Source organism: Eubalaena glacialis, chromosome 4 (genome assembly GCF_028564815.1).
Source record: "Eubalaena glacialis isolate mEubGla1 chromosome 4, mEubGla1.1.hap2.+ XY, whole genome shotgun sequence".
NCBI lineage: Eukaryota > Metazoa > Chordata > Mammalia > Artiodactyla > Balaenidae > Eubalaena > Eubalaena glacialis.
This window is the reverse complement of record NC_083719.1, coordinates 159,156,269-159,180,544: the sequence shown is the minus strand read 5'-3', so window position 1 is coordinate 159,180,544 and position 24,276 is coordinate 159,156,269. Positions and strand designations below refer to the sequence as shown.

The window sequence follows — 24,276 nt, the reverse complement described above, 5'->3', positions numbered from 1 at the left end:
AGTAGTTGTGGCACGTGGGCTCAGTAGCTGTGGCTCGCCGGCTCTAAAGCGCAGGCTCAGCAGTTCTGGCACACAGGCTTAGTTGCTCCAAGGCATGTGGGATCTTCAGGGACCAGGACTCGAACCCGTGTGCCCTGAATTGGCAGGCGGATTCTCAACCACTGCGGCACCAGGGAACTCCTCCATACACTCTTGTTGAATGACTTAAGGGCAAATAGGTTTGTTCTTGGCGGTTGTCTACTTGCCTTGCTATCATTTACGCAGATGCAGAGCTACAAGTCACTGCCCTGTAGGAACCTCTGTTTCCTCCTGGAAGAACCACGAACCCAGGAGCCAGCAGCCCAGTGAGCGCGACCACGAACCCAGAATGGGGTCTGGACAAGTGATAGGCTCAGCCAGGGCTCTCCTCGCAGACAAGCTCGAAGAACTACATTTCCCAGAATCATTTGTTCTCGCGTGGACTACATTTCCCAGAGGGGCTCGCGACTGTCCCTGCCCCGCCCCTCCCGGACCTACGTGGGGCGTCGGGCGTTTGCCGCTGGCGTGAGCTGATTACCAGCCAGAGGGCCGTCCAAGCGGCACCGCGGGGAGTCCCCAGCGGAAGCCGCTGTCCGGCCGTGGCAGTTCCGGAGCCTCCAGCCTGCGGCCCGCGGAACCCCCGAGGCCTGGGCGAGGTGAGCGGCGGGGGGTAGGCAGGATGCGGGAGGGAGGACCAGGCTTCGGGAGGATGCGTCGCCGGGGCATGGGGCACAGGCCCAAGAGACGCGAGCCGGGCCTTTGTGGGCGCCGGCGGGCCGAGAGCCGGGCACCCCTGGCTCTGTCCGCCTGCCGCCCCCAGCCGTGCCACAGACGTGCCCCTGAACGAGACAGCTCGGGCACTTCGTCCCCATTGGCTGGACCCAGCCACCCACCTGCTTCTTCCCGACCAGTTCCCAGCGCGCTACCTGCCCAGCGCCTGCCGGCATTTGAATTTGTTTCGGGCCGGCAGTGAACGTGAGAAAATTATTTCCTCCCTTTACCATCACCCCTGCACTCCCGAGTGACAGGCTTGTTTTGCGCGAGAAGTGAGTCGCCGGCTTCCCCCAGTGGCAGAGCCAGGACTGGAACCCAGGTTTTTGGTTTTCTGTGCCCTTTCCTCAAGACAGCAGCCCCCTCCCCGCCATAGGAGAGCTGATGTTTTTCCTTTCCGAAGCAGCTTTCTCTAGAAATCTGGAAATTGTTTCCTTGACAGGAGGGGGAGGAATTGGGTGGGAAGGCTTGAGGTGGAGAAAAGTTGTCACATGCACGCAGGGAGGTTAGAGCAGGTGCTCTGGAGCCCGCGGTGCTTGGAATCCTGGTGCCACCCTCCCTGGCTGTGCGGACTGGGGCAAGTTGCTCCCACTCTGCCCTCAGTTTCCTGATGTATAAAATGGGGGTGCTGACAGTGCCAACTGTGCTGTGGGACTCGATGATGTATTGGTAGGTAGTGCCTGGCACGCGGTGAGGCTCGGGGAGTTGCTGCTACTGCTGATGGAGTCCTAGGACCTTTTTCTCTGAGCCAGGGAAAGAGCTGGGCCTGGACCAGGATGACCCAGCCCTTCTCTCTGGTCCTGTCTACCCCTCGTTCCTTCTGACTTCCTTCTCTGAGGGCACTTGGCATCATTCTCAAGTGGTATAAAGGTTTCAGAGCTGCTGATTCTGAGGGGTGGAAAGCAGAAGGGGCTTCCTCCTGGCTCCCTTTTTCTTCTCTCAGATCTGGCTTCTGGAGACTTCTCCCATCCTAAGGGGAAACTGCCCAGAAAGAGGACATGGCTACTGAACAGAGGGAAGCAAGGTCTCAGGTGAGTTCATTGCCATCTCAGGTCTTAGAGACAGATTGGTTTTTTGGGTTTTTTACCCTTAAACTGAAGTTTTCTCCCCAATACAGTCTTCGCCAGGATTTGGAGCCCATGTCCTTCTCCCTTTGAAGAGTTGGTCCACCCTGGTGGATGGTGGATTGCATAGGGAATGCTTGCCTCCAACCCCCCAATCCATGTCCTGTGTTTCTCTTTTTTTTTTCTAATTGACACTCTTTTATTCATTAATCTCAATTCACTGTATGATTACTGAATTGATAGGTAAGATGCCACATGTCTTATACCACTTGGGGTCAGAACAAACAAACATGTGCACTTGGCAGAGTTCCTTTCTGGCCTGCCTCCTTTGCTCACTCATGTCCCCCTCCCTACCCTTGGCCAGAATGCTCTTCTTTTTCTTTCCACCCCTGAGAAATCCTCATGATACCTTCGCCAGGCTTTTCTCAGTCCATAGTTTTTAGTTTTTTCTCCCTCTTAACTTTCTGGATCATGTGCCTTGCTTCTGTCACTCTCTTGAAAACTGATCTTGACCTGCCATTTTCATCTTTATGTTGTGAGAATGAGGGTGGGACCCCATCCAGGTGAGCCACTGTGTGAACAAAGGATAGCCATGTTGATGGGGACATAGATGGAGAGGTCTCTTGACTCCAAGAGCAGAGAGAAGACTCCTCAGGAAGCAGCAGTGAGAGTTTCATGGGGTATTGGTAGTGGAGAGGCAGTGTATACGGTGATTACTCAGTGGGGCTTTTGAGCCAGATGGCCGAGTTTGTGCCCATCTCCTCTGTCGCTGTTAATGGGTCTTGAGCAAATAACGCCACCTCTCTGTGCCTCAGTTTCTTCACCTGTAAAATGAATACAACAACCGGGCCTACCTCATAGAGTAGATGAGAGGATCCTGGGAGTTAGTGCATGGAAAGCATTCGGATCAGGGCCGGGCACATAGTAGATGTTCAATATGTGGTGGTTGTGGTAGCTAAACGATATTATTCTAGTTCATGATGTCTATCTATCTACTGTTGGTAGATAGAAATGACTGTACAGTGTCCTTCCTTTACTCATCCTCATCTAACAATAATAGTTAACGTTGCTGGGGAATATCCTGAGGGCTTTACCTTTGTTCTCACTCTCATAGCGAAGCAGAAGTTATTACCCCCATTTTACACTTGAAACTGAGACTCAATAAAGTCAGGTAACCTGAAATCAAACCCAGGTATGTCTGGCCTCTAAGTTCATGTTAGTTATCATCCAGCCTTTCCTCTGGTACATCTTTCAGAACACAGGGCAGGCCTGGCCCCCAAATTACCAGAGTTCTCTGCAATGTGATGTTGTGTATCTTTTGGACCCATGAAATGTGGTAGTGGTTGATCTTCTGAGACTGTGGCTAGGCCCTGCCTCTGCATATTTGGGCTACTTTTTTCTAAGCCTTTCCCATTCCATTCCAACAGAGCCAGGCTTCTCTCTTACCCAGAATCTTCTCCATCCCTGCTTGTGAGTCCTATGTGACATTTCTCCCTAACCTCACCTGCTGCCGATACATCAGTACTATGTGGACTTGTGTGTAAAACTCAGTGACAGGACGTTTAAGACCAGAGAGAGAATATACCCACCAAGTGCTGGGTTAAAAGAAAACTTCAATTATTGTCTTGTCTCTACCATTGATAAAGTATGTGACCTGGTGTCTTAACTGCCCTGGACCTTGTGTTTCTCATCTCTAAAATGAGGATTGAACTAGGAAATGGTATATGGTCCTGTCCAGCGACACTTTTCTTGTTCAAATTGTTTCATGTGTTTTTCTTGTCTGCCAGTTGGATTGTAAATTCTTTTGAGGGCAAAGATCATTTCTTGTATTCCCCGCCGTGTGCCAATAAATTATCTTATTATACATGCACTGCAAGTTAATGTTAAAAATTTCAGAGAATAAAAAAGAAAGTAAAATCACTCTTACCCCAACATCTTGAGATAATCATGGTCATACCTTTGGTATGCAGCTCTCAGAATAATTTTCTATGCACCTTTACTTATTTATTATTTATTTATGTACATGTGTACATATGTATATATGTATTTTTTTATTTTATCATTTTAACTTTTTATTTTGATAAAATATACATAAGATTAAATTTACCACTTTAACCATTTTTGAGTATATTGGCATTAAGTACGTTCACAGTGTTGTGCTACCATCACTACTCCTTATCTCCATTGTATGGATTATCATTTATTTCTTAACCCTATGAGATAGGCGTTGAGAGGCAGTTCCTTGGATTGGAATTCTACCTCTACCACTGACCAGCTGTGATATTGTGATTTATAATATGAAATATATATTTGGTCTTTGTCCCTGTTCCTGGCACATAACTTCCAAAACCCTTGTGATTTCCTAAGTGATTAGTAATATATGATTTTTATCCCTGAAATTACTTCAGAGCAATGAAGGCAAAATGGGTGTGTTTTGTATCCACACCAGAGTTTATGTTGATGAGGTGACTTTTGTACCCCACCTAAGGATGCGGGCTAATTGCCAGGGGAACCAACCTTGATTACAGTGTTGGAATTTTCAGTCCTGCCCCCCGATACCCCCTCTTATCCATCTGCCGCCACCCTAGGAGATGAAAGTTCAATCAGTCGCCAATGGTCAGTGATTTAATCAATCATGCCTATGTAATGAACCTCCATAAAAACCCAAAAGGGTTCAGAGTTCTTCCAGGTTGGTGAACATGTAGAGAGTCGGGGAGAATGGTGAATCCCGAGAGAGCATGGAAGCTGTGCACCCCTTCCCTGTGCCTCTCTTTCATCTGCCAGTTCCTATATCTTCTTTTATAATAAACCAGTAATCTAGTAAGTAAATGTTTTCCTGAGTTCTGTGAGCCACTCTGGCAAGTTAATCAAACCTGAGGAGAGGGTTGTAGAAACCTCCAATTTATAGCCAGTCATTCAGCAGTACAGGTAACAACCTGGACTTGTGATTGACATTGAAACGGGGCCAGTCTTGTGGGAATCTAACACTATCTTCAGGTGTCAGAATTGAGTTTAATTGTAGGACACCCAGCTCGTGTCCCACAATTGCTTGGTGTGTGGAAAACCCCCCACATCTGGTGTCAGAAGTGAAGTAGTGTTGTATTAAGAGTAGAGGAGACATGCAGGAGGAGTGAGTTTTTCCTTCATACCAGCTGTGTGACTTGGATAAATTTCTCTTTGTTTTCTCTTGTGTAAAATGGACACAATAATAGTACTTTCTTCATAGGGTTGTTGTGAAGATAAAGATATACACTAAAGGTTAATATAAAGCTCTAAGAATAGTACTTAGCCTGAAAAAAGCATTCAATAAATTATAGCTATTTTAATTTCCATTATTACTGTCCTCAAGCTTTAGGGAGCACAGAGTGCCTTAAGTTATTTAAACTAGTCTCCCTCGGTGATTATTTAGGTTGTTTCCATTTCTTTGCTGTTACTAACACCATGATAAATGTCCTTGCATGTGCATTTTTGTTCACTGTTCATTATCAAACAAATATAGTAATTGGAGAGTTAAAGAGTATGCACATTTTAAAGCTTGTAATGTATGTTATCAAATTGCCAACAGGAAGATTATTCTAATAAACACTTCCACTAATGGCCTTAATACCTCCACACATCTCTTGTAGCAGTTAACTCGGGGCCTGGTTCATACTTCATGCTACTTAATATATATTTGTCATTGGTCAGTTGTTCATTAAACAAATGACCTGGAACCTTCAGAACCTAGAATAATATAGAAGCATTTCATGGTAGCCCGTCTACTCCCCACTGCCACCTTCTTCACCCTGTGTGATGGGTGGTCCTGGGTGAGCTGGGATGCTTGTCTCTACAGGTGTCAGTGACGTTCGAAGATGTGGCTGTGCTCTTTACGCGGGATGAGTGGAGAAAGCTGGCTCCTTCTCAGAGAAACTTGTACCAAGATGTGATGCTGGAGAACTATAGTAACCTTGTCTCATTGGGTAAGGAAATTTCCCCTGTAGATACAGAATTCAGAAATTGGGATACCTCAGCATCTGATTTCCTGGATAAAAGCCCTGGGTCATTAAAAACTTTAGCTGAGTTTTGCCTTAGCACTATACAAACTGGATCTCCATAAATAAACCTGAAAACCTTTTTCTCCCTCGTAGGTATGGAATTGCCCCATGGATGGGACAATCTACAGGGCTGCACATTAGAAATGCCCTCACTGCAGGCAACATTTTCCCACTATGATTGAACTATGATGTGTTTGCTCATCTCTTAACAGATAGCATCCCTCAACCTTCTTCTTTGACCCAACACTGGCTTTTTTCAATTCTCTTTTACAGGGGTCAGCAAATTTTTTCTGTAAAGGGCCAGGGAGTAAATATTTTCAGCTTTGTGGGCCACATATAGTCTCTGTAACATATTCCTTTTCTTTTTTTTTCAACCATTCTTTGCTCAAGGGCCATGCATAAACAGACAGTGGCCTAGTTTGGCCTATGACCCATAGTTTGCTGACTGCTGCCATCTTTCAAAGGGAGTCAGATAGTGTTTTCTCATTTTAAACAAGCTACTTGGTACATAATCCTTTCCACAGATACCTGTTACAAATATTAATTTAGTCTGTACATTTAACATACATTTAACAGTGTATACATATTCCCTCTTGTATAGAAAACTATTAGCACCCTGTTAATCAATGCTGCATGTTTATCATACTTCACTAACATACAACTAAATGTTACATTGCCCCTTGCCTTTACCCTAACACACCCCTCACATTGTGGGGGCACAACTTGAGCATCCCACAGAAGTTCTCTGTATCATCCTTTGAGTTTTCCACTCAGATCTCAGATACCTCTTTGTGTCAAGGCAAAATCAAGTCTTTTTTTTCTTTTTTTTTTTCTTCTTTTTGGTCTATGAGCAGGACTCCCATTTTCCAAACCAAAGGTGATCTCCCTGTTGCAGCAAGGAGAAGATCCCTGGAAGGTAGAGAAAGAAAGCCCTGGAGGCTCCTCTCTAGGTGAGTGGGTGGGGAATCTCTGCAGGCAGCAGTCTGGTAAATGAGTGCATGTGCAACTCGGAGATGTTGGTCAGGGAAATTTCTGCAGGTTCTCAGTCCTCAAGAAGTTGTGGAGAAGGGACACTAAGGCCCCGAGTCACAAGCTTCCTCTTCTTCTCTGATAATTACTGCACAGGTGAATCTCTCAGGATCTTTTTTCTTGTTATTTCCTGTTGTTTCAGAGGAGGGCTACGTTGTAATGCATTCATTCAGCAAACTTAGTGCATTTAAGGAACTGCAGATAATTCATTCAGACTGAAGCTCAGGGTATATGGGAAAAGAAAGAGATGAGGAAGGAAATGAGATTAGAAAGCCAGATGGGAGCCACACTATGAAGTGCTTTGGTACAGTTCTTAGGGATGGGAACTGTCCATGGATGACTGGAAATAATTCAAGAGTTTCAAGCAGAAGAGTTGTATGGTTGTTGATATTTTAGAAAAAATAGTCTGAGTCTGAGATACTTTAAACGTCCTTCAGTAAAGGCTAAAGAAGCTGAGGTGGGTCCCTACACTGGCACACAGCACCACAGTCAGAAAGCAGCAGCACTGGTGTGGGCGGAGCTCCAAGCTATGTGAAGGACTAAAGCAAGTTACGGTGCATGATTATGACATGTCGCCATTTATGTGTAAAGAAAATTACGTGGGTGTTTGTCTATATGCATAATATGCGTGTAAGTGCCGAGAGAAAGGTCGGGGGACACCTAAGCTGGTAACTAGTTACATTTGGATTGGGATCGAGAATGAGTATTGATGAAAGGGGACTTTAGTTACATGCAATGTTATTAAAATTTTTACAGAGAATATATTCATGAAGTCCTTATTACGCAATTTCAATTAAATAAGAATGGTCACTTTGGAAACACTGTTGGTCTTAGATTTGAAGTGAGGAAAAACTAGAGGTGGGAACCTTCTGGACATTATTGCATAATGTAGGCAAGACGTTACCTGGAGGAAGGCATGTGCAGTGAGTTCAGGAAAGAGGAGAGGTCCCTTCATTAAGGGTATAGGACAGGTTCGGTGTGGGATGGGTTTCATTTGAGATGTGAGTGAAATATGGGTAGAGGTCGCCAGTGGACAGCTGTAGAAGGTAAACAGGGTCAGAACTCAACAGGGAGGTCAGGGAGCCATCAGTGCAAGGTGGCATTTGAAGCCTTGAGCTGAAAAGATGAGGGAACGGAGGAGAGGACAGAGTCCCAGGAAACCTCAGTGTTCATGAGGTGGGTTAAGAAGGAAGAATCTGGGTTCTCCCACCGCCCCCGCCGCGGGTCGCAGCAGCTCGGGCGGCGGGAGGAGCGGCAGCGGCCAGGCAGCCCAGCTTCGCGAAGGCTCTCGGCGCGCCGCGGCCCGCAGGCACCCGGCACGCGCCCGCGCCGCCGCGACGATGCCCAAGAGGAAGGTCAGCTCCGGCGAGGGGGCGGCGAAGGAGGAGCCCAAGAGGAGATCGGCGAGGTTGTCAGCTCAACCAGCTCCTGCAAAAGTGGAAACGAAGCCAAAAAAGGCGGCAGGAAAGGATAAATCTTCCGACAAAAAAGTGCAAACAAAAGGGAAAAGGGGAGCAAAGGGAAAACAGGCTGAAGTGGCTAACCAAGAGACTAAAGAAGACTTACCTGCAGAAAATGGAGAAACTAAAAATGAGGAGAGCCCAGCTTCTGATGAAGCAGGAGAGAAAGAAGCCAAGTCTGATTAATATCACACACTTGGTCCTATCAGTGGTCCCTGTTTCCCTTCTTGTACAATCCAGAGGAATATTTTTATCAACTATTTTGTAAATGCAAGTTTTTTAGTAGCTCTAGAAACATTTTTAAAAAGGAAGGAATCCCACCTCATCCCATTTTTTAAGTGTAAATGCTTTTTTTTAAGAGGTGAAATCATTTGCTGGTTGTTTATTTTTTGGTACAACCAGAAAATAGTGGGATATTGAATATGGGAGACTTTGATTGTCTTGGGTGTCAGCTGAACATTCCACAGATGGGGGGTAGCTTTTCTATCCTATAACACAAAGCATACTAAATGGCAGTTTGGAGTCAGTTGTGCATTTAATGTCTTAAACACTTTAAATTACTTCTCTTCCCACGTTGTTTTTGGTAGAATTGTTTCCTAAAGCAAACCACTCACCCCTTGATCTTGGCTCACCTGGGCAGAATTTTGTGCACTCTGTATGTAACAACTTTGGTCGTGGTAGTCCAGTTCTTCTAGTAACTGTTAATGTGCTGTGAACGATTGACAATTTGAGTATGTAGTGTATATGATATTAAATTGTGAATTAGTGGGACTTACGATGTAACAGCATATCAATATTTGAAGATATTGGTACTTGATATCCTGCGAAGGAAAATTTGCCCCCAAATTTTAAGCTGGAAAGTCACTGGAATAACTGTTCAGAAAAGAATCACAACTACATGATTTTTTAGGTTTTTGGTACGTATGTTGAGAATTGTGTACAAATTGAAATGTCTGTGTACTGATCCTCAAAACAACCAATAAAATCTCAATTATGAAAGAAAAAAAAAAAAAAAAAAAAAGAAGGAAGAATCTGTGGCTGAGCCTGAGAAGAAGTCACCAGAGGAGAAAAATGGCAGATTCGGCTGTCATGGAAGTTGAGGACTGAGAGCTGTTGAATTGGGGAGGCCAGGGCTCTGGGGGAGCCAGGTTCTAACCCTCGCCCACTGCTTTCCTGTCCCGTGATAAACAGCAGTGCAACCTTGGACAGAAGGACGCAGGTCCTGCCCTGGCGGAGCTCAGTGGAGGGGAAGGCTAAGCGCACACAGGGCTGTGGAATGACAGACTCTGGTGAGGACCTCTGGGGAAGAGCCGCAGGTTCTGTGAGAACGTGGAACAGGAGGGATGCTGTGGGCAAGGCTTCCCGAGGAAGGGCCGGATCCCACATTGTGAGAAGCGTTCAGGCGCAGGAAGAGCATGTCCAAGAGTCCAGACAAAGGAAGCCGGTGTGTGGAGACGGGAGCGGGGAGATGGGGGGCAGGGACCTGAGAGCCAGGCACAGCCTCTGAGGAGTTGAAGTACCCTGGCCACGGGCCCAGATTTATATTCTGCAAGGATCAGCCTGCAACCAATGTGGAGCCACCTGGCATAGACTTGGTAGGACTTGTCTGAGGTTGCTGTCGGGTCCAGACGAGTCAGTGATGACCCCTCACAATGCAGGCCCAGCAGAAGGGCTGTGGGACAGGCTGTCTCAATCCCTAAAGCCCCCACACCTTTAGTAGAGCTCATTCTTCCCTGTATAAGGTGAGATCTTTTGAGGTGGGAAGCACACTTATCTCTCCTTATATCTTTTGTCACTTGGGAGAAATATTCTAATTTTGTGGTAACTGCTAGATAGCACCACAAAGTAAACAGAGAACGCAGGCAGCAGGGAGGGGCGTCAGGTGTGGACTGAGTCTGGCGTGGAAGATCAAAGGAAGAGACGGAAGAATTGTTCCCTTTCCATTCGCCTCAGGAGCCTCTGATCCATGAGGAGTCCCCCTTCCTGAGTGCAGTGTTAGTTGGATTAAACTGAATAGAAAGTATGACTGGAGTCGAAAGCTGTCCAGAGAGACCCTGAAGACACCTAGTGGTGATGTCAAGTCCTCAGGTTTGGGAAGCTGTCCCTGAAGGAAAACTCTTACGTGGGTGTCTGGAGGAAGTAAGGACATCAGAGCCAACCGGTGTGCGCGTTTCTCTTGATGGGATGAACCTCCTCTCTTTGGTCAAAGGTGACAGTCAGATGGAGTGTCCTGGGAGTACTGGCCTGTAGTTGTGTGTCTCCTGCACCCCTAGCGAGTCTCCCATCTGCCTGGACTACAGTGCCCTCAGAAGAGTTTCCCTTCCAAGGGGAGCTCACTTCCCTGTGAGCTCAGGTGAAGGACCTGGATGTTCTTGGAAGCACCTTGATCATTAACTCTAGACCAGAACCAAAAACCGACCCTTTGAACAGCCGGTGATGGAAGAGCTTATGCTTCCAGGGTAGGACTCCTAGAACCTCTAATTGCCTCCAAATGTGCTTTAAAAATATTATTTTCACGTCAAAACTACTCACAAGTAGGAAAAACAAGACAAAAAGGGAAAACAACTGTCATCCCTGGATCTGTATGTTTCATGTTGAGAGATGGGAGGAAATGGCTCAAAGGGTACACGTCTCATCTGAGTCTCTTACTTAAGAAATGAGTCCAAAGTCTAATCACTATTTTGGAATATTATGTATATAAGATATATATATATATATATATATAAAATAAGAATAATGTGATTAAATCAACTTGAATGTCTCATGAGTTTGGTTTACACCTAACATGAAAATATTCTTTTATTCAAAAATTTAAAAATCCAGGGATTATCTAGGTAAACAGTTACCTCCAATGAAAAGGTGTTTTTCTTTCTTTGTCTTTTTCTCTTCCTTTGTTATATTTATGCAAGAATTCAGGGCAGACTGAACCTGGAAGGGTGGTCAGCTGAGGGGTTGCTTGTGGGCTGCCTTCCACTCACTGAGATTTGCTGGGGCTGCATCTGCACAGAGAGTAGGGGTCTTCTTCTAATTTGCAGAAAGGTGCTGTAGGGGTTATAGCGGCAGCCTAATGAAATAACATGCAGTGATTTTAAAGAGTGAATTTCTTACAAGGTGAAAGTTGAGCCCAAATGCTCTGTAGCCCTGTTTACTATGTTTGATTTAGTCTTGTTCTCATCCCCTGCGCTCCTCACCTGCCACCAACATCTACTGTCCTTGTAGCTGCCAGAATGGTCTATTTAAAAGATAGATCAGGTCATCTCACTCCTATGCTCAAAACCTCTAGTGGCTTCTATCACATAGAACACAATCCAAAGCCCCCAACGTGGCCCTCAGAGGCCTTTGTGGTCTGGCCCCAGCTACCTCTTCGCTTTCCCCTCCTTCCTGTCTGCCCTTCATTGGAGAACTCTAATCACCCTGGCCTCCTTGTAGTTCATCAGGAAGGCCAAGCAGGCTCCCACCTCAGGGCCTCTGCACTTGCTTTTTCCTCTCCTGGACCATTCTTCTTCCTGACGGCCAGGAGCCCACTTGACTCACTTCCTCACACTATACAGGTTTCTGCTCAGATGGCACTTTGTCAATTAGACACAGCTCATCCTTTGTCCTTTGTCCTCCACATTCTTTATCCCCTCATCATGCTTCATTTCCTCTCAGAGTACTTATTACTGCAAAATAGTACATATTTATTTATTATCAGCTCTTCCTCTGGATTGTAAATTCCCTCATGCTGGGTTGTCTGTTTCATTTGTTCCCATGTCCCCAGTACCTAAAATAGTGCTTGGTCAGAGTCAGCTTCCAGTTAGTGAATGTATGAATGGCTTGGTTAGGTAGTGGTGATGGAGACAGAAAAAAGGGAACCAGTTTCAGGTTCAGAGATATTTGGCAGATAAAAGCAACAGGACTTGGAGATGGTTTAGATATGGAAGATAGAGGAGATGGAGTTGTCAAGGATGCGTGCTTGGTTTGTGGCTTGTTCTGGGAAGGACAGTGATATCATTCACTGAGATAGTGGTGCTAGGAGATCAGATTTGGGGGATGGTATATATATGGTTTTGGATGAATTAAATTAAGTTGTCTTTGGTTGACCCAGTTATTCAAGTGGAGATGTCAAATAGCCTGTTTGATTTGGAGTTCCACCCCTCATAATATACCCTGGGCATTAAATGTAAATTTGGGAGACCCTGTCACTAAAGATAATTGAAACAGTGGTTGAGTTTGAGTTAGCCTGTGGAGTGGATTCAGAGTACAGCAAGAGCAAGAAAGAGCCTAGGACTCAATCTTGAGGAACTCTGGCATTTCATGGCTAGGCAGAGAGAAATGAACCCGTAGGGAAGACAAGGGTAAGGTGTACTATAGAAGGAAACTCAGGAGTCTAGTGTCATTGAAGTCAAGTCTCATAAAGGATGGTATCAGTAGAGCTAGGGAAAAGTAGATGAACTTGAGACATATTTAGATGGCAGAATAAACAAGTCTTGGTAATTGATTAGCGGAAGGAGAGGTGTGAAGGATGCCTTTTAAAGTTTTGATTCAGAACTGGTGCCAATTACAGAGACAAAAAGGTTATTATACAGGTTGGGGGGAGCAAATAATCATAAATTCAGTTGAGCTGTCTTTGAGACATGTAAGTTGCTGTTTTGAGCGCGGTGTTGTATAATTAGGTATGGAGAGTAGAGAAGTCTTGCCTAGAGTATGTTTATAGATGAGGCTGGCCTGTGGAAAGGGTACAGAGTGAAAAGAATCAGGAGCCTAGGACTCAACGCTATGGAACTCCAAGGATTAAAGATCAGGTAGAGGAAAATGAGCGCACAAAGGAGATTGAAAAGCCGCAAAGGAGATTGAAGCTGGTGGAACATGAGAAGAATTTGGAGGCAAGTTCAGGGTCACTGTAGCTTAGGTAGTGAGCATCTGAAGGAAAATGAGGCGTCACTATCAGATGCTGCTGAGAAGTAAGTTAGGTGGGGACTGAAGAGAGCATCTTGCCTTTGTCACATGAAGGCCATGGTTGCCTTAGAGAGAGGAGTGGTAAGGACAGAAGCCAGAATGGAGCCCATAAGGGGTGAGTGAGCAGGAGGAGATGAATACGTGTGGGATACGACAGGGTGAGATGTGACAAGGAGGCAGTAGCTGGAGAGCTCTTCTATGCAAATATAAACAAATATTTCTTTTTTTTCCTTTGTCCACTCAAATTATATTATACAGCACACATTATTCTGCCCCTTTCACTTGATATATATTGAAACTCTTTCCATGTCAGTACATAAAGAGCTTCCTCATTCTAAGGAGTAGTTCTACAGCCTTCGGCTGGCTCTCTTGGCTGACAGAAGAGGTGATTTTGGTTGTATGTGGCTTTGGATAATGTTAGCCCAGTGGGTCCAGTTTGGGCTAGAATTTTATAAATGCTATGATTTCTAATTAGCAATATGGATATTGGTTTAAAGCTGTTGTACCTTTATCGTGTACCCATATGATGTCCTGGTGTATTACAGTTAGAGTTAATCCAACTGTCCATCAAAGGAATCTGGTTGAATAAGGTGAGGGACATTCTCACAGTGGAATTCTCACTGTAAAAAGGAATGAGGAAGAACTCTGTAAATTCCACTGTGGGGTGATAATATTACTAAGTAGGGGAAAGTGCAGAACAGAACAGTGAGAGTAGGACTTTTATCAAAGAAAGGAGGAGATACCAAAAAAGAAAAAGTGTATAGTTGCTTATATTAAAAAAAAAAAAATAGAGAAGCCAAAAAAAAAAAAAAAAAGGATAAAAGCAGATCTATAAAAATGGTTACCTATAAGGTAAAGGAAGAAAAAGAAAAAGGATTGAGAGAACAAGGATAGAATGTAGAATTTTTTTAAGGTACCTTGTTTTTGTAATGTTGACTTTGGAACCATAAAAATGTTTTATAAATTATAAAACAAGATTAAATAAAAATGAAAAAGTGTTCCATAAATATTGAAAGCAAAATGAAACAAATGACCCTAATTGTGTTTCAGGTTGTTGGCTTAGTCACATAGAGAAAAATTATCTCAAATGCTTTTAAATCACAGCAGCTTGAATAAAGATACTTAGTGATTTATATAAATATTATGATTTATAATAAGAAATATATATTTGGTACAGAGCTCCTAAAACCCTGGGAATTCCTAGATGATGAGAGCCACAAAGGTGTCTTTGTTATGTTAATGAGGTTTCTTTTGTACCCTACCTTAGGATGGGGCCTGGTTGCCAGGACCAATTATGTGATTAGAGGGTTGAAACTTAGTACCACCCCTTGACCTCCAAGGAGGGGAGGGGGACTGGAGGTTGAATTAGTTGCCAGTGGCCAATGATTTAATCAATCATGCCTGTGTAATGAAGCCTCCATAAAAACCCTAAAGGACAGATTCAGAAAGCTTCTGGGTTGGTGAATATGTGGAGATCTGGGGAGAGTGGTGTACTTAGAGAGGGCTTAGAAGTTCCATGCCCTTTCCCCATACATTGCCCTGTGCATCTCTTCCATCTGGCTGTTCCCAAGTTATATCCTCATATAATTAACTGGTGATCTAGTAAGCAAAATGTTTCTCTGAGTTCCATGAGCCACTGTAGCAAATTAACCAAACCTAAGAAGGGGGTCTTGGGAACCTCTGATTTATAGCCAGTTGGTCAGAAGTACAGATGATAACCTGGGCTTGTGACTGGTGTCTGAGGGAGGCAGGGGGCAGTCTTGTAGGACTGAACCCTTGACCTGTGGGATATGATGCTATCTCCAGGTAGATAATGTCAGAGTTGAATTGTAGGACACCCAGTTGGTATCCAAGAATTGCTTATTATTGATGTGGAAACCGCCCCCCCCCCCCGACCACATTGGAATTGGGTGAAGAACATGTAATTAATACCTTACAGGCAAAAATAACTTCAAACAATAATGTTGATTTTGGTGGGTATAATAAAAATATGTGGTTATGTTTACAAATAGAGTTCTTATCTTTGAGAAATGTGTTCTGAAATATTATTGATGAAATGATATAATATGGAATTAGCATACTTCAGCATATGCTAATGAAAGAGACATAAGGGAGTTGTATTAATTTTCTCAGCCTGCTCCAACAAAGTGCCACAAATTGTGTGGCTTTAAACAACAGAAATTTATTGTCTCACAGTTTTGCGGGACCATGCTCCCTCTGAAACTCTAGGTAGGATCCTTCCTTGACTCTCCCTACCTTCTGGAGGTGGCCAGTGGTCATTGTTCCTTGGCTTGCAGCTGCATCACTCCAGTCTCTGCTTCTCTTGTCACTTGGTGTTCCCCTGGGGTATCTTGACATGGTCTTTCTGTGCTTGCCTGTGTCCAAATTTCCCTTTTATAAAGACACCAGTCATATTAGGACCTACCCTAATCACCTCATCTCAACTTGATTGAATCTGCGAAGTTACTGTTACCAAATAAGGTCATGTTCTGAGTTATTGGAAATTAGGACTTCAACATATCTTTTTTGGGTGATGCAATTCAACCCATAATAAGGTAATAGATGAAACAGCATTAGTGATTGTTGATGCTGGCTTGGCAATTCATTGTACAATTCACTACTTTTGTACATGCTGAACATTTTCCATAATAAAAAGCTTTAAAAATCAGAATTACCAACAACAGAATTTCTAAAACAGCATTTCTCTTTTTCACCAACACAGGCATTCTGGAATACATTTACAGATGTGTAGTTCTGCCCCCATCGTGGTGTTGTGTGTAATTCTCAGCATATAGCTCCCTCAATTCTCTGACTCTAGAAAACCTTATGAGACTGCAAATGCATGTGACATTTTTATAGGAATAATTTTGAATCTGACCACCTGTACGATAAGGTGGGAAGGATATAGGTCTGGAAAGTTGGCTTGGGTTCAAAGATTTTGATGCTGCCTTTAGCCCTCACACTATCCCTCCATCTAATCTATGGCTAATCCTTTAAAATCTCATTTTAGACATTTCTTCCTCCAAATTCTGGCCACCACTTGTACGCCTTCCCAGCTTTGGATGTTTTTGTAAGCTCACATTTTTATCCATTTCTGTCTTGTGTTTTTGTTGTATAAATTATCACACTTCTCCTTTTTTGTCTCTAATGCCAAACTGGGAACTCCTTAAAGAAGTTAACTGTTTCTTTTCATTACCAGATCTGGAATGTCTTGTGGATCACATGCCTAGGATAGAGCCTGACATATTGTAGGTGCTTTTTAAGTATTTGATGAATGAATTCAATAAGGAGCAATCAATGCTTTTTGAAATAATAAGAGGAGTTCTATATAGTAAGAAGGTTAAATTCGGTGGGAAGTAATACTAGAAAGGTGAGAAACGGGTCAAAGGATCAAATTGAAAGTCAATAGCAATAGTCACTATTGAGTAAGGAGATCCTGAACTTCGATGTATTAATGATGGTTGTTAGAGACATCTTAGTGAAGAGATTCAAGGGAATTTGATGACTGACGACTTGGAATGCAGGGGAGAGAAGATTCTGAGATGAAACTAAGAATTCATGGCAAAGGAGCTGAAGAAGTTATGATATAATTCAGAACTCGGAAACACAAAAAAGAGTTTGAAAGTAATGCACTGGATTCGGATTTGGACAAGCTGAATTTGAAGAAAAAGACTCAAATGAAGAGTCTAGCAGGCAGCTGGAAATACCTCTGTAAAGTGTTTTGAGGGTCAGGATAGTCATTCAGATAGGAGGTGTGGGAGTGGATGAAATCATCTAGGGAGAGAAGGTTGAAGAGAGACTCACAGAGTGTCATAAGCACCAAGGGAGGAGAATCTAGACCTAATGACAGGAATTAGGGTGGTGGTCATTGGCAAGATCACCTGGTCTCTAAACTTCTGACCTAAGTCATAACCTTGTTCATGAGTTAGCTCAGGCCCAGGCTTGATTCTGGGAGAGAGCAAAAGTTGAACTGCACTTCAGGAGACATATCTTAGACCTACAGAAAACTTTAAGACCATAAAGAACAGTTAGGATGTCCATAATCCAGGACTCATGTCCCCTTCATTGGGAAACATGACTGTTTTATTAGTCCCATTCTGGACTAAGGCATTGGCACTTGAAGTAGAGTTGAGGTGAGTTTCCCAGTATTGGTATGGACCCTTGTAGCTGTAATTACTTCCATTAAAAAATAAAAACTCCCCATGTCCTATTTCTCTATTCTCCTTTAAACAAAACTTTTCAAAAGCATTTCTATACTTGATGTCTCCATGTTCTCACCTCCCATTGTTTCTTCTGTGCACTCCAGTGGGGCTTTCTTCCTTACTATTCCATGAAAAGCAGTTATTAAATCCCGGGCAGTCTCCATCTTGGCACAATCAGGGTTAAGTTTTTAATTCTTAAATTGTTTAACAAAGTTGATCATTGCCTCCTCCCTGGAGTACTTTCTTCCTTTGGCTTCTGGACCACCATACTCTTCTGCTTTTCTTTTCTTGCCCTCTAGTATTACAGTGCCTAAGTGATTTTTTCAGTTCTTCAGCTTTTTTTTTTTTTTTTGGCTGCATTGGGTCTTCGTTGCTGCGCGCGGGCTTTCTCTTAGTTGCGGCAAGCGGGGATTGTTCTTCGTTGCGGTGCGCGAGCTTCTCATTGTGGTGGCTTCCCTTGTTGTGGAGCACGGACTCCAGGTGCGCAGGCTCAGCAGTTGTGGATCACGGGCTCCAGAGCGCAGGCTCAGTAGTTGTGGCACACGGGCTTAGTTGCTCCGCGGCAGGTGGGATCTTCCTGGACCAGGACTCAAACCCATGTCCCCTGCATTGGCAGGTGGATTCTTAACCACTGCACCACCAGGGAAGCCCAGTTCTTCAGCTTTAAATAAAACTTACCTACTGATGACTCCTAAACACCTGACTGTAGCTCTAACCTTTTCCAAAATAATCTAAAAATATCTCCAAAATAATACATAGAACTGAATGTTTCAGTATCTTCTTCAGTGTCTCTTAAGGCATCTCAGCCATAACCAACATATCTGAAACAGAATAACCCCTGAGACTTGCCCTTTTCCTAGTCTTCTCCTTCTCAGTAGCTTGTGCCAGCATTCATTGTTTTCAGGCTGGAAACCTAGGAGTGATCCCTAACTCTTTTATTCCCTCTCAGCACCCCACATACAGTCCACCAGAAATTCCAGTTCTGTTAGTATGTGATAAGGATGTAGTCACCATATTACCTCTACCCCGTTTCTCACCTACTTGACTACAGGAGCCTCCTAATCTTCCCTGCTCCCTGCTTCCACTTGTGCCCCAACAGTCTGTTCTCTACACAGTAGCCAACTTGAGTGAGCATGTAATTGCCTTGTGACTTCCCATCATACTTAGAATAAAATTCCAGAGTCCTTACATGACCTGTGAGGCCTTATATTGACTTGCCTCTACCTATTTCTCCAATGTTATTTACCATTTTCTCTTTTGCTCACTGCACTCTAGCCACACAGCCTCTTTGCTGTTCCTCAGAAGTCACCACACTTTCGTGTTTGCTGTTTCCTTTGCCCATGAAGCTCTTGCTTCACACATCCATATGGTTGTTATTTGTTTACTTATTATTTGTCAGTCCATCCCTCCCTCATACACACACACACATACACACACACACACACACATACACATACAAAAAACCAAGGTATAAGCTCCTCAAAGACTGGAACTCTGTCTTACTCATCATATTCTTTGCATTCCCTAGAACATTACCTGGTCCATAGTAGGCACTTAATAAATATTTGTGAATGGAAAGGATGTCTCCAGCATTTGCAGAGATAACAAAATAAGAAAAAAACTTGTAGTGCTCCAGAAACTGCATGCAGTTCAGCATACCTGGCAAGAAACCAGAGGAGGGAAATGAGTACCGAGGTGAATGAAGGTCAGATCATGAAACACCTTGTTGACCATGTTAAGTACTCTGGACCTTACTTATATACAAATCATTGAAGATAAGTTGGAGGATCTTACAGAAGTTTGCAACATGGTAAGATGTGGATTTTAGAAAGATTACTGTGGCTACAGCGTGGAGACTGAATTGACAGCAAGATTTGAGGTGGGAAGACTAGTTAGGAGACTATGGTGGAACAGTAAAGCATGAGAAAGAGTACCATTTAGGTACCCAAGCCCAGTGCTCAGGGCTCTAGTAAAGTTGTTGGTTGTAAAACTGCAGTCTTTACATACAGACCTAAGGCAGGGTCTCTAACTTTGCCTTATAAACTACAATCCAAAATTTTGGAATCTTGCTATCTTCTTCCCAGCTCGTGTAGTAACCTAGAACCAATGACTGATGTTCACAGGGAAAGTACTCCATTTTTACCACTGCCTCCCACACTTGTGCCCAAATAATGTTACTGAAATTTGGATCACTTAAGCAAGGCTTAGATGGACAAGGAAATTAAAAGGTGTTGAACAAAAAATAAAAAACTCCTCTTTCTGTTACAACAAAGAGTAAAAATTAGAGAGCAGATAGGTTTTGTGATTGGCTAAGTGAAAAAGAGCTATTACACAAGTGCACATTATGGGCTCTTCCAGAAGATGTGGTCCCTAATTTAATGAGTGATATATTGATACTTATCTATATATGTATTTTAAAATGAGTGTTATTCTCACTTGCTCTGCTTGGCAAATATCAGTGCCTTAAAAAAAAATAGTAAAGATGGGTGCATATAAAATTAGTCAGAGAGGGTGTGTAGAGTGGGGGAAAAAATCCCAAACCCTAGGGAAAGCAATTTTTAAAGTGGAAATAGAAAAAGTTACCCATGAAGGAAACTGAGAAGTTAACACTGGTAGAAGAAAAGAGAAAAGCAGAATATATTATGTTCACCAAGCAGAGAGAATCTGTATACAGGTGAGAAAGTGAATGTCAGATAGGAATCTCAAAATACAGTGAGTTGCAAAGGAGCCCTTTAAATGGTTACTCTAGCCCAGGAGAAAATGCCAAACTATATGTATACCTATTCCCCTGACAGAATTTAATATTCAATGAATTGTGTCCTTACCCAATTTTAAAATTTATTGAATTTAATTCTGTTTTTTACCACCTTATCATGTTAGCCCTTTTTACCTTTTTATGTTTATTCTTGTCTTACTGATCCTTGACTCTTTTCTATGCTGCTTGCAGAGCGTCTCCTGCTTGATGCATGAGCAAGGCTGCTTTCTTATCTTGCAACTTTTGGCTTCATGCCTACCTGTTGACACCTCTGTAGATTAATTCAGTAATTACTTCCTGTTTGAACTGGCTCTGAAACCCTCCCATTGCTTGTATAATGTACTGTCCTGGAAGGCAACTTCTCATACAAGTGCTTGACTCCTGTGTGTGTGTTTGTGTGTGTGTGTGTGTGTATGAAATTAATATATAAATAATTGAGATTATTTGACATTGTTCAAATTAGGTATATATAAGTTATTAAGTAAGATTAAGAAAACAAACATTTTGTGTATAATTCAGATGCCATTAGGAAGATCTGTAGGTTAATAGGGCATGCTAATCTGCTTGCAGAGAACATTAGGGTAGAAACAGAGAGTGAAAAATATTTAGATATAGATAAGTATAATTACATATATAGAATATATATATATATATTTTTTAACACTGTGGTGAGTGCCTATAATAAGAGGAATGCACTATGGAAACTCACAGTCAAGAAAGGACTCAGAGTTAACTTTTGAACTGAATCTGAAGGATACAAAGGAATTTGGCATGAGGGAAAAGGGATGAAGACTTTCCAGATTAGGAATGATAACACAAAGAAGAAAAATGTCATGAAGATAATTTAGGATTCTATCATGGGCTTTGGACTCTGGTCCCAGGCTGCCTTTTCCAATTCATGGCTCCCCTTTGAATCCCTCTTCTCCATTTTCCATTAGCCAATTCTTCTCATCACTCTTACACTCACCCTCTTTAAATGGGTTTGTTTAATCTTTTCTCCACCCTGTTGTTCTCAACTCCTGTTGATTGTTTCTCTGTACCACTTAAATCTCCTAAGTTTTTCTTCTTACTATTTTTGGCCAGATACCAAGACCTTATTTAAATACCATCAATGTTCAGTCTATACATTTAGTCTCAGTAGCCAAATGCTGTATCACATGAAACATCTCCAGTTTTTTCTTTCCCTTCCAGGATGGAAGAACAGTTATAAAACCACAAAGTCAACTCAAACGCAAGGTTCTTCATTTCAGGAGCTGATAATGAAAAGATCCAAAAGGAATGGACCCTGGGACTTCAAATCAGAAAAACCCTGCAAATATGAAGACAGATTAGAGAAAAAGCAGAAGAAGAAAGGAAGTGTTCAGATAGTTTCAGTCACTCACAAAAAAATCCTCACTATAGAAAGAAAACATAAAAATACTGAATTTGGCCAAAACTTCAGCCCAAAGTCAGTCCTTGTTAGGCAACAGATGGTTCCCAGAGAAAAATCCCCACCAAAATGTGAAATACAAGGAAACAGCTTCAAACAGAATTCCAATTTACTTAATCAACAAAAAATCAACACAGCCGGGAAACGTTATAAATGTAGTATGTGTGAGAAAACCTTCATTAACACTTCATCTCTTCGTAAACATGAGAAAAACCATAGTGGAGAGAAATTATTTAAATGTAAAGACTGTTCGAAAGCCTTTAACCAAAGTTCAGCTCTTATTCAACATCAAATAACTCATACTGGAGAGAAACCCTATATATGTAAAGAATGTGGGAAAGCCTTCACCCTCAGTACATCCCTTTATAAACACCTAAGAACACACACGGTGGAGAAATCCTATAGATGTAAAGAATGTGGTAAATCCTTCAGCAGAAGGTCAGGCCTTTTTATACATCAAAAAATCCATGCTGGAGAAAACCCCTATAAATATAATCCAGGTAGGAAGGCATCTAGTTGCAACACATCCCTTCCTGGATGTCAGAGAATGAATTCCAGAAAGAAGTCCTATTTATGTAATGAATGTGGCAATACCTTTAAGTCTAGTTCATCCCTTCGTTATCATCAGAGAATTCACACAGGAGAGAAACCTTTTAAATGTAGTGAATGTGGGAGAGCCTTCAGTCAGAGTGCATCCCTTATTCAACATGAAAGAATTCACACTGGAGAAAAGCCTTATAGATGTAATGAATGTGGAAAAGGTTTCACTTCTATTTCACGACTTAACAGACACCGAATAATTCATACTGGTGAGAAGTTTTATAATTGTAATGAATGTGGTAAAGCCTTAAGTTCCCACTCAACACTTATTATTCATGAAAGAATTCATACTGGAGAGAAACCATGTAAATGTAAAGTGTGTGGGAAAGCCTTCAGACAAAGTTCAGCTCTCATTCAACATCAGAGAATGCATACTGGAGAAAGACCCTATAAATGTAATGAGTGTGGGAAAACATTCAGGTGTAACTCTTCCCTTAGTAATCATCAGAGAATTCACACAGGAGAGAAACCATATCGATGTGAAGAATGTGGGATATCTTTTGGCCAAAGTTCAGCTCTTATTCAACATCGAAGGATTCATACAGGAGAGAAACCCTTCAAATGTAATACATGTGGGAAAACTTTTAGACAAAGCTCATCACGTATTGCCCATCAGAGAATTCATACTGGAGAGAAACCCTATGAATGTAATACATGTGGGAAACTTTTCAATCACAGGTCATCTCTTACTAATCATTATAAAATTCATATTGAAGAGAACCCCTAGAAAGTAGGTTTGCATGTGTGAAATTCTGAAACCAAAGCTCATCAGAATACATGAAAGTGATGTAATAAATGTAATGGATATGGAAAGCTGTTCTATGATTTAGTCATCAAATAATAAATTCCAAGGATAAACCTATGTAATAGATAATGAGGAAAGTGGAAATTGTTCAATCCTATCAGACAGTTTATAATAACCTAAAATGAAGAATTCCTGACTGGAGACATTGACTTTGGGCATTTGTAAAATAATTGTTTTCTCTACAGCATCGTATGCTGCATATCATATGTAATTGTTATAAACATCTGGGTGATGAGGGGAAGTGTGCACTGGATTTCCTGTTAAACTGTAAACTGCTAATACTTTTTTTTAAGTAACTGACATTGTAATAGTATATAAAAGATGTGGTCAAAGAAATTATACATTTTTAGAGAAAAGGACCAAATAAAAGATAAAACTGAATTGTAAACTACCTCTCACTTTCTGGGGTTTGTCCTTTTCCTGACTTGATGTCAAACTTTGTGTATGGATTTCATTTAAAAATAGAAATAAAAGCCTGTTCTCTTCCTTTGTTCTAGTAATTGCTGTGAATTGGAAATTTTCTACCCAATTTTTAATTCTGTTCTCAGAATTATTTTTTTTGCTCTGAAGTCATTTATTATAAAATTATACATGCTATATACTGTGAGCTGTCATTTTAAGTATACTAAATGGAAAAATAAACGATTTTCAAGTTTAAAGCTATTAAATGTATATTTAATATATATTATACATATATATTTAATAACATATATTCTAAATTCACAACAGAAGGGGCTGTCAAAAGTAGTTTAATGAATCTAGCATATGTGCCAAAATATTGAAAGGTACATCAATCACTTCATGAAATAAAGAGTATGTTTTTCCTACTTGGTGTTCTCTAGTGTCAAACAATTTTAAGAAAACAAAAGGAGTAATTTATAAACAACTCAGTAGTTTGGTTGGTTGTTTGAGTCCCAGCTTTGGGGCAGGTACTATACTGCACACTGGGAATTTTAAGAAAAAAGTCACAGGCCTTCAATAAGCCATGAATGGAGGAAAGGGGATGGAGTTAAGAGACTATCAGATGAGTAAAGCAAATTATTATGTCACTGTATGTAAGTGTGGTTGTTTTAACAGGCAAATAGATAGGTTGTGACAATATGTTGCAGTGCAAGAATGTTGTAGAGATTTGGACATGATGAAGGAGAGATTGAATGTAACTAAGGAAACG

General features: G+C 42.1%; 2 protein-coding genes across 6 annotated transcripts; both read left to right on the top strand.

The window, feature by feature from the left end:
- The first annotated feature begins 531 nt into the window (after positions 1 to 531).
- On the top strand, positions 532 to 23,605 carry ZNF354A (zinc finger protein 354A). 5 transcript variants are annotated; one of them, XM_061190035.1, is made up of 5 exons: positions 532 to 674; positions 1,733 to 1,820; positions 5,686 to 5,812; positions 6,742 to 6,837; positions 21,463 to 23,605. In XM_061190035.1, exons 2-5 carry the CDS (start codon positions 1,788 to 1,790, stop codon positions 23,025 to 23,027), a joined length of 1,821 nt encoding a protein of 606 aa, XP_061046018.1. In that variant the 5' UTR covers positions 532 to 674; positions 1,733 to 1,787; the 3' UTR covers positions 23,028 to 23,605. The 5 variants fall into 5 exon arrangements, with proteins under 5 accessions (XP_061046018.1, XP_061046016.1, XP_061046021.1 ...); XM_061190033.1 differs by having other exon boundaries at positions 6,739 to 6,837; XM_061190034.1 differs by lacking the exon at positions 532 to 674 and having other exon boundaries at positions 723 to 1,820; positions 6,739 to 6,837.
- Positions 8,149 to 8,592, top strand: LOC133091121 (non-histone chromosomal protein HMG-14-like). Its single transcript, XM_061190039.1, has one exon. It carries the CDS (start codon positions 8,257 to 8,259, stop codon positions 8,560 to 8,562), a length of 306 nt encoding a protein of 101 aa, XP_061046022.1. The 5' UTR covers positions 8,149 to 8,256; the 3' UTR covers positions 8,563 to 8,592.
- Positions 23,606 to 24,276: the final 671 nt, after the last annotated feature.